The following is a 10,458-nucleotide window of genomic DNA, read 5'->3' on the forward strand; positions in this document are numbered from 1 at the left end:
CAAAAGCCTAACATGCAGAGATAACCATTGTTAACATCTGGTCTGCATCCTTCTAGGAACAGTTATATATTTCTTATACAAAATTGGGTATATATTGTCCATTTAAATTTGCATCCTGTTTGTTTAGACTTTCTGTGTATGTAATTATGTATACACATATATAAAGAAAGGGAGAACATTTATTGACTTCTTACTATGTATAGAGAATAATGCTAGAGCTGCTTCAGGATGATCTTGTTAAATATCACAGAACCCCTTTGAGGTATTATCATTCCCATTGTACAGATGAGGAAATGGAGGATTAGGGAAGTAAGTAATTTGGTGAAAGTCACACAACTGCTGAATGATATAGTCAGGATTGAAAGCCAGGTATTCTGGCTTCACAGCCCACACTCTGAACCAAACTCTATTCTATATCCCAAGTCATTAAACATTCTTTTGAAAACATGTCTTTAAAAGCTGCTGCATAGGGACTTCCCTGGTGATCCAGTGGTTAAGACTGTGCTCCCAATACAGGGGGCCCAGGTTTGATCCCTGGGCAAGGAGCTAGATCCCGCATGCCGCAACTAAGAGCCCACGCAGCCAAATAAATATTTTTTTAAAAAGCTGCTGCATGGGGACTTCCCTGGTGGCGCAGGGGTTAAGAATCCGCCTGCCAATGCAGGGGACACAGGTTCGAGCCCTGGTCCGAAAAGATCGCACATGCCGTGGAGCAACTAAGCCTGTGTGCCACAACTACTGAAGCCCACGCACCTAGAGCCAGTGCTCTGCAACAAGAGAAGCCACTGCAATGAGAAGCATTCGCACCGCAACAAAGAGTAGGCCCCACTCACCGCAACAAAAGAAAGCCAGCGTACCGCAAGGTAGACCAACACAGCCCAAAATAAATAAATTAATTAATTAAAAAAAAAGCTGCTGCATAATATTCACTAATATAAATACACCAAACATCATTGAACCGTCTCCTAGCATTGAACAATTAGGTTGTTTCCAATTTCTCTTGGTTTTTTAATATAATACTTCAAAGAATATTTTTGTGCATAAATCTTTGTCTTATAATGACTGAATCTCTTATTATTCCCTTAGAGTATATACTTAGATGTAAAGTTTCAGGGTCAAAATAACAGCTACAGATAAAGTTTAGTGGAGTCACTGAAAATAGAATTTATAAAGTTTTTTGCGGGGAGGGGGCCATACCCTGCGGGAACTTAGTTCCCCAACCAGGGACTAAACCCAGGCCCATGGCAGTGAAAGCGCCAAGTCCTAACCACTGGACCACCAGGGAATTCCCTAAAACGTTTATTTTTAAGAAGAGGTTTGATATGACAGGGCAGGGAGTATGTGGGAAATCTCTGAAATTTCTGGTCACTTTTGCTATAAACCTGAAATGGCGCTAAAAAATAAATTCTATTTAAAAGGGTTGTAACTACATGGAAGTAAGTTTATTGGGCTTTTTGGCTATAGTAAGGCCAGCCATCAGAAAACAGTTCAAGCCCTGGCTCTGCCACCTGCCAGCTGTGTGGCCTTGGGAAGGTCACTCAATCTCTCTGAGCCTCAGTTGCCTCACCTGTGAAATGGAACTCACAGTTGTTGGCTGGATGGAATGAAGTGCTGTATGTTAAGCCCCTGACCTACCGTCAAGTGCTCTGGATCCTGTAGATGGCAGGGGCAGTGACTGGGAAAAGGCTTTGCACACTGTGAAGTGCTCTTCAGATGGGAGGGGGTGTGGCATCTGACTCCTGGTGTGGTAGTGGCACTCTGAGTTCCCTGGACCCGTGAGAGAGTGAGAGAATGCTGGGTTTGGGGGCCAGGGTGAAGGTGGGAGGGGCCCTTCACCTGGGGAAACGGCTCCGTGGTGGAGCAGCTGAGATGCAGCTGGGCCTGTGGCCTGCGAGGCAGTCCTGTGGCCGCCTCCTCCCCCAGCCCACAGCCCAGGTCTGCAGCTGGGTCCTGCCTCCTCTCAGGTGGGCCATGCCTGGGACTTGGCTGTTGCTTCTCCTGGCCCTCGGGTGTCCAGCCCTGCCCACAGGTGAGCGCCCTCCCTGCATCCCTCTCTGTGCCCCGTTAGTCTGCCCAAGCCTACTCCCTCACTCTGGGCGTCCCTAGGTGTGGGAGGGATGCAGGCAGGCAGGACAGAGGTACCTGGGTCCTCTGGGGAGGGTCTCACCAGAAGCCCATCATCCCCTTCCCCATTGTATTATACCTCCCAGCTATCTTGCTCTGGGGCCCCCAAGTCCTGCTCCCCTGGAGCCCACAGCGTTGGGAAGAAGGGTACTCACCTCTCGGAGCAAGCTGGACAGGTGTGTATGATGGGGGGGGTAGCCTGGCTGTGTTGTGTTATATGGGGTGATGGGGCACGGGCAACATGGTGAGGTCCCACCCTCCTTACTGTCCAGTCTCCTACCCTCAAGGCTCAGGGTGTCTCACGTTCACTCCCAGCTCCCCCTAAAAATGGGCTCTCAGAAGTCTCAAGACCTCAGTGACTTCCCAGTGTATTGAACCCCGACCCCGATCCCGGTCCTCCAAAGATCAAGGCTGGAGACAAAGGAGTCAAATTCTGAGAATTCCAGCTTCATCTAGAAGCTTGTGCATGTTTGCATGTGTGTGGTGGGGATAGGTCCTTGACTTTGAGTTGGGGCATCTCCTTGTTCTAAAGCTGGCCCCCAGTATGTCACCACCTCGCCCTCGCTAGGGAGATAAACCACACCCATGTGGATCGGGGAGAGCCCGTGTCAGGAGGCCTGAGCTCTGGGAAAGAAGCAGCTAGGGTGAGGAGGAGCAATCCTGGGAGGTTTCAAGGAGGAGGGAGATGCTGAACTCAGCTAGGGGAGTGTGTCTCTCTGTACAGCTGAGAAGGCTCAGGAGGTTGAGGGTCCTGGAGCTCATTGCCAGCCTTCTCTCCTCCCTTTGTTTGTGATGCCTTATCAATATTAGTATTGATACTTATCTGCCAAGGTGTTTTATATTCATGATTTTTATTCTTCACAGCAATTTTACTGGGCTGGTGTTATTAACCCCATTGTATCAATGGGACAATTAAGACTCTAAATTAAGTGGACAAGTCAAGAGTCAAATCAACTCTGTCTGAGGACATGTCCCAGGCTTGGTCCACTGTGTCATGTAGCAAATCTTAGTCATCCTTCCAAGTGGGGTAGTCTGTGGGATTTGGAGTCACCGAGGTCTGAATTCAAATCCTGAGCAGGCTACTTACCATACTCCTGCTTCTAGGTCAGTTATTTGACCTTCAAGAAATCTTTTGTGAGGGAATTCCCTGGCAGTCCAGTGGTTAGGATTCCTCTGCAGGGGGCACAGTTTTGATCCCTGGTCGGGGAACTAAGATCCCACATGCCACGTGATGCAGCCAAAAAAAAGAAATATTTTGAGAACACCCCCCCCCCCACCTCTAAGTCCCCACGAGATTCTATGGCCTCCCTTCCCGGCACCCTGGGGCATTTCTTTAGCCTGGCTGCACCTAACTCATGGTGTGAATTTGTTTGTAGGTTTGTTTGTTTGTTTGATTTATTTTATTTATTTTTGGCTGTGTTGGGTCTTCGTTGTGGCACGCGGGTTTTTCATTAGGGTGGCTTCTCTTGTTGCAGAGCACGGGCTCTAGGCACGCGGGCTTCAGTAGTTGTGGCACGCGGGCTCAGTAGTTGTGGCTCGAGGGCTCTAGAGCACAGGCTCAGTAGTTGTGGTGCACGGGCTTAGTTGCTCCGCGGCATGTGGGATCTTCCCAGACCAGGGCTCGAACCTGTGTCCCCTGCATGGGCAGGTGGATTCTTAACCACTGTGCCACCAGGGAAGTCCCTTGTTTGTAGGTTTTAACCTTTGAGATTTTATTTATATGAAAAGGTATCCAACTGTTCTTTTTTTTTCAGCTGCACCAAGTGGCTTGTGGTATCTTAGTTCCCCTACCAGGAAGTGAACCCAAGCCATGTCAGTGAAAGCACTGAGTCCTAACCACTAGCCCGCCAGGGAATTCCTGATGTCCAACTATTCAAAACTAAGATTTTGTCGTATATTAAATGAGTCATCTTTACCAAAAAGAATAAGTTTTTGGAAAATCAGGACTATTCTGAAAGATATAAGACAAATGTTTGCAGTACCCACATGACTTATTTTTGTTTTTTTAATTATAAAATAATACAGACGTACACTTTATTTAATTAATTTATTTATTTGGCTGTGTCGGGTCTTAGTTGCGGCACTCGGGATCTCCATTGTGGCATGCGGGATCTTTAGTTGCTGCATGTGAACTCTTAGTTGCAGCATGTGGGATCTAGTTCCCTGACCAGGGATCAAATCCAGGCCCCCTGCATTGGGAGCACAGACTCTTAGCCACTGGACCACCAGGGAAGTCCCCAGACATTCACTTTATTTTTTTATTTTATTTTATTTTATTTTTTTTGCGGTACGCGGGCCTCTCACTGTTGTGGCCTCTCCCGTTGTGGAGCACAGGCTCGGCGGGCCCACATGGCTCACGGGCCCAGCCGCTCCGCAGCATGTGGAATCCTCCCGGACCGGGGCACGAACCCGTGTCCCCTGCATCGGCAGGCAGACTCTCAACCACTGCGCCACCAGGGAAGCCCCGGACATACACTTTAAATGGGTGAATTGTATGGTACTTGAATTGTATCTAAACGACGCTGTTAAAAAATACTACAAACTTACAGAAAAGAACGGGGAATAATACAAGAAACAACCATGCATACTCCACTCAGATTAGCAAATAGTTAAAATGTTGCCATATTTGAATCAAATATTATTTAAAAGAAACAAAAAGTTACAGATACATTTGAGGCCCCTTTTGATCTCATTCCAGATTCTATTTCCTTCCCTTCCTCCTCAGAGGTAACCACTCTCTTGAGGCTGGCACAAGGTACTATAAGTATTTGTTTGCATCTGCTGTCTTTCTCATGGGACTGAGATCATTGAGAGCAGGGACAATATTTTAATTAATGTGTATCCCCAGTGCCTGGCACAGAGAGATTCACGTATGATAGATAGGTGACAGAAGGATGGAAGGATGGATGGATGAATGGAAGGAAGGAAAGATGGATAAATGGATGGATGGATGGATGGATGGAAAAACATATAGATGGAAAGTAGAAAGAAGAGATGTAGAGGAGATGGATGATGGAAGAAAGGATGGATGAGGGACTTCCCTGGTGGCGCAGTGGTTAAGAAACCACCTGCCAATGCAGGGGACACAGGTTCGAGCCCTGGTCCGGGAAGATCCCACATGCCGCGGAACTACTAAGTCCGTGTGCCACAGCTACTGATCGTGTGCCCTAGAGCCCGCGAGCCACAGCTACTGAGCCCGCGTGCCACAACTACTGCAGCCCACATGCCTAGAGCCTGTGCTCCACAACAAAGAGAAGCCACTGCAATGAGAAGCCCGCACACCACAACAAAGAGCAGCCCCTGCTCGCCGCAACTAGAGAAAGCCCGCGCACAGCAACGAAGACCCAACGCAGACAAAAATAAATAAATAAATAATTTTTTTTAAAAAAGAAAGGATGGATGAATAGATGGGAGATTGAAAGGATAGAGGGAAGGAAGGTGGTTAGATAGGTAAATGCAAGGAGAGAGGGATGGATGAGTGGGTAGAAGGATAGATTGATGGTTGGTGGAAGGATAGATGGAAAGGAGAGAAATCCAGAGGGAAGGATGTGAGATCCTGACCTGGGAGGGCAAGGACAGACCTAGCCCCCTACAAGTGCGTGCTCTCTTGCAGGTGTGGGCAGCACACCCTTCCCCTCTCTGGCCCCACCAATCACACTGCTGGTGGATGGGAAGCAGCAGACTCTGGTGGTTTGCCTGGTCTTCGATGTTGCACCCCCTGGCCTTGAGAGTCCCATCTGGTTCTCAGCTGGGAATGGCAGCTCACTAGATGCCTTCACCTACGGCCCTTCCCCAGCAGCTGATGGCACCTGGACTAGCTTGGCTCAGCTTTCCCTGCCCTCTGAGGACCTGGCAGCCTGGGAGACCTTGGTCTGCCACACTGGACCTGGGACTGGGGACCACAGCCAGAGCACACAGCCTCTACAGCTGTCAGGTGGGGACAGAGCCTGGGCCCCTGTGGTTGCTCCCTGCCCCTTTCACACACCCTGAAACCAGGATATGGTGGCAGGGAGGGCAGAATCCAGGCCATGGGGGCATGAAGGGCATCTAAGTGCCAACCATCTAGGTGATGTGATGTCTGGGGTCAAAGGAGGGTGGCTTCAGGGCCCTGAGTTCTGGGATTTGAAACAGTGATATCTCATTCAAATCCAGGCTCTGATGCATGACTTGCAAGAGGTAATAATGTCTCCTCCCTCCTAGGTTAATATCTTTCTATGTATACCCAGGGTTAATATCTATATCTATATCACCCTAAATATGACACCCTGTTAGAATCAAACAATAATTAAATATTAAGTTGCTATCACTTACTTATTGTTTATTCTGTGCCAGGCACTGTTGTAAACACTTTACACATTATTATTGACCAGATGACTTACTTTCTCTTTTTGAATTATGTTTGTTTTCTCAACCTCCAAGTAGGAATGTTTGTTGAATAAATGTACTGCCTTCCAAAGAAGGCTGCTAAGAAAATTGATTCCTTGTCTAAAAGTGCGGAGGCATCTCTAGGGGCAGGAGGACAGCCAGGAGAGAGGGAGATCTGGGCCCCTCGGAGGACTTGCTGCAGATGGGCTCAGGATTCCCACTACGGGTTCATTTGTCCATTTATCCAGTGCTCCAAGAAGGGCTGCCCTGAGCAGGGCCAGGGAATAGCACTGGGGTGGAGGGCACAGCCCACCCCAATGACTTACTCCTTTCTCCTTGACTCGCAGGAGAGGCTTCCTCAGCCAGGACCTGCCTCTGGGAGCCTCTCAGGGGTGAGTACCAGGAACCAGGACCTCAGGCCCTGTTGGGCTCTGGGCCTGATGGGTCCCCTCAAGAGGCTGCCTTGCCGGGTTGGGGCACTGGCTAGCCTGGGCCTCTGTCTACCCCTGGGTCAGGTGGGGATAGATCCTCTGACCCCAGCATAATTCCTGGACGCCAGTTGAGAAGCACAGGTGAGAGCTAGCAGAAGGGTCCTTGAAGCTCTCCTTGGGCAGCTCAGAGGGATGGCCTCAGCATCCGAGCCTTGGGAGACTCTTAGGAGTCTAGGGAGCCTCGGAAGACAGAGCGGAGGAAAGTCCCACCCCCCGCTGGATGCAGTCATGAGCCAGGTTCTACTTCCCTACCAGACAGAAATCTGAGCTGGTGTCTCTCCTCTGCAACCAGATGCTAATTCCTGCCTGGCTTGCATCGCCTTGGTTGCTGGGGAATCAAATTAAATGAAGGCTAGGAAGGTGTGTGTTATTATCACCAGTCAGAGCTGAGGTTAGACACCAGGAAGGACGTCCCCTGGGTTCCCTCTCCTCTGGTGAACCTTCTCGCGTGCGTGGGGCTGAGCGCCAGCCTCTAGGCCGCTCACCGGCTCCTCTTCTCCCGCAGGGACCCGGGGCCAGGTGCTGCGGCTCGAGGCGCTGCGGCTGCTGCTCTTCAAGCTGCTGCTGTTGGATGTGCTTCTGACCTGCAGCCGCTTCCGCGCCCCGCCCGCCGCGCGGGGGTACCCGGCCCGGGCGCCTCGCCCTGGGGACCCCGGGCTCCCCGCGGCCCCGTGGGCGGACCACCTTCTCCTCCCGCAGCCTCCGCCACCGGGAGGATCGTCCGCAGACCCCACCGACTGGATTCGCCGCAATGATGGGTGGACCACAGGCCGAGGGCTCAGCCTGTCCACCCCGCCGGCGCTGCAGCCCCGGGACGGCCGCTGGGTTCACACCCGCCCACCGGGTCGGGATCCCAGGAGCCCTGTCTGGGAGGAGGGGGCCGCCGGTGCTCAGTGCGTGGCGATCGGGACCCGCCCTCAGTATTCCTGCCTCCAGCCTTGGAGCATTTCTCTGCGATCTGCCTCCTCCAGCTGACCCGAGCTTCCCCGGGGGCTAGGCTCCGTCTCCCCCCCTCAGACTGACGGCTTTCTGAGGGAAAAGCCTTTGTCTCTCCCATCAGATTGGAAGTCCCTTGAGGGTGGTGATTGACCCAGACACTGGGACATTTGAGGTGCTGATAACTGAGAACAATTAAAGGAGAACTTATATGACACAAGCAAATGAAAAATGTTTTAACTCCTGTCTGCTCTGGGAGGAGGGAATTTGGCAGATTTACAGGAGGCAGAAATCTGGGAAGGCTTCCTGAGGGTGAGAGCCTGGAAACTGCAGAGTGGGGCTGGGGGTTGGGGTGGATGTGGTCCCAACTCTGTCTCCTTTCCTCATCACCAGGCATGGGGCAAGGCCCCCTCCCCCTCTCTGTCTCCTCACCCTCGCCCTGACCTCTCTGAGAGGTCAGGGTGAGGAGCCCATGAACCCAGGAAGATGGGGCGCTGGTCCTGATGTGAAGTCTTGTACAGACTTGACAGAAAAGAATAGGGCCAGGGGCTTCCCTGGTGGCGCAGTGGTTGAGAGTCCGCCTGCCGATGCAGGGGACACGGGTTCGTGCCCCGGTCCGGGAAGATCCCACATGCCGTGGAGTGGCTGGGCCCGTGAGCCATGGCCGCTGAGCCTGCACATCCGGAGCCTGTGCTCCGCAACAGGAGAGGCCACAACAGTGAGAGGCCCACGTACCACAAAAAAAAAAAAAAAAAAAAATAGGGCCAGGATTCCAGAGTAATAGGATCATAACCACTGCCAAGAGCACAGATTCCAAACTTATACATTATTAATCAATTAAGGGTCATTATTCATTTGACAAATATTCACTGAGCTTCGACTCTGAGCCAGGCACTAAAGAGGTTTTAGTTTCGTTTTGTTTTGTTTCCTAAAGAGGGTTCTTGCACTGATAGAATATGAGGCTCCCACAGTGGGGTGTAACCTGTGTGTCCTCCGTTAGTCCAGCTCTTGCAGGAAACCCTGCCTTTTCCAGAGTTTCCTCTCCAGTAATCACCCCAAGAATCTCTGGGTGCATTCATGTGAATCCAGATGTCCCCTGGGGCAGTGCAGGACAGTTCCCTGGATCAATGGCCCTACTTCAGTCTTCCTTCCCCCAACGTGGCGGGGAGGAACTGTACTCTTAACACTCCCCACACACATGGCGTCAGTGACTCCCAGCTTGCCAGAGCCCCTTTGCCCTTTTAGCTACTCTTCCACGAAAACCCTCACCTCTCCTCCATTGTTCATCTCTCACCAGCCTGTAAGGAGACTCTCCCAGCTCTTTTCTGGATCCTTCAAGGAGGGACAGGGCACAACTTCTGGGGAATCAACCTGTCCACCATCCCCACAGAGCCGGCTCCTTCCCTAACACACAGAATGAGGGAGGGGTAGGCTGGGTGGGGGTGGGGGCGTATCCAGCCATAATCTCAGAATTTCTCCAGCCACTGTCCCTTCCCAGCTCTCAGCCCAGATGTTGAGCCCAGGGCTCCTGCCAAACTAATCTGTGTCTCCGTAAATGTCCTCTCAGAGGCCCTTTTGTTTATCCTGGAAGCAGGCTTCCCTTAGCTTCAGCGCTCCTACCCATCTTGCCCCCCTTCCCCCAATCCTGCCCTGCCCCAGACTCTGAATCCCCACTGTGGCTGCATTAATGTTATTTCCCAAGAGGGTTCCTGGCCAGACTCTTGAGCCTCCTCAAGTCGTTTAAAGCCTAGAGAGCATGGAGGACCTCAGGACAATGTCCTGACCCTCTACACTGTGGAATTCTATATACCACAGCTCCTGCCTATCCAAAGTGCCTTGTCACCCACACAACTCTTTTAAGCTAAGAAACTGAGATCAGGGGCTTCCCTGGTGGCACAGTGGTTAAGAATCCGCCTGCCAATGCAGGGCACAAGGGTTCGAGCCCTGGTCTGGGAAGATCCCACATGCCTGGAAGCAACTAAGCCCGTGTGCCACAACTACTGAGCCTGTGCTCTAGAGCCCGCGAGCCACAACTACTGAAGCCCACTCGCCGAGAGCCTGTGCTCTGCAACAAGAGAAGCCACCACAATGAGAAGCCCGTACACCACAAAAAAGAGTAGCCCCCACTCGCCGCAACTAGAGAAAGCCCACACGCAACCAAAAATAAATAAATTAATTAATTAATTTAAAAAAAGAAACTAAGATCAGGAAATGACAAGTCAATGGACTGAGCATCAGTCCTTTAAAGTCTTTATAAAGTAGCATAAATATCCAACCTCTAGGAAGGAAACAAGAGGCACTGGGAAACACGGATTTATGGACAAAAATGGAATTTGCAGACAACCTCCCAGAGAAGCAGCCTTGGTCTGTGCGTGTCCATAGAACACTGAGCGCAGGGCCAGCCTGAAGCAGCCCCAAAGACCCAGAGAGTCCTCCTCTTGATGACACAGCACAAGGGGGTTTCACTGAGCAACTCCTTGTGCTAGGCACCCTGTTGCTGGGGAAGCGGAAGGGAAATCAATCATTCATTAGCCAAGTCCCT

At 51.1% G+C, this 10,458-nt stretch overlaps 1 protein-coding gene across 1 annotated transcript; it reads left to right on the forward strand.

Moving 5' to 3' along the window:
* The first annotated feature begins 1,826 nt into the window (after positions 1-1,826).
* PTCRA (pre T cell antigen receptor alpha) lies at positions 1,827-8,141 on the forward strand. Its single transcript, XM_027126808.1, has 5 exons — positions 1,827-2,029; positions 4,850-4,879; positions 5,738-6,058; positions 6,837-6,881; positions 7,486-8,141. Exons 1-5 carry the CDS (start codon positions 1,870-1,872, stop codon positions 7,953-7,955), a joined length of 1,026 nt encoding a protein of 341 aa, XP_026982609.1. The 5' UTR covers positions 1,827-1,869; the 3' UTR covers positions 7,956-8,141.
* The last annotated feature ends 2,317 nt before the right edge of the window (positions 8,142-10,458 follow it).

This window comes from Aethalodelphis obliquidens, unplaced genomic scaffold, assembly GCF_003676395.1.
Source record: "Aethalodelphis obliquidens isolate GAN/ISIS:26980383/991018 unplaced genomic scaffold, ASM367639v1 scaffold31, whole genome shotgun sequence".
Classification (NCBI taxonomy): domain Eukaryota; kingdom Metazoa; phylum Chordata; class Mammalia; order Artiodactyla; family Delphinidae; genus Aethalodelphis; species Aethalodelphis obliquidens.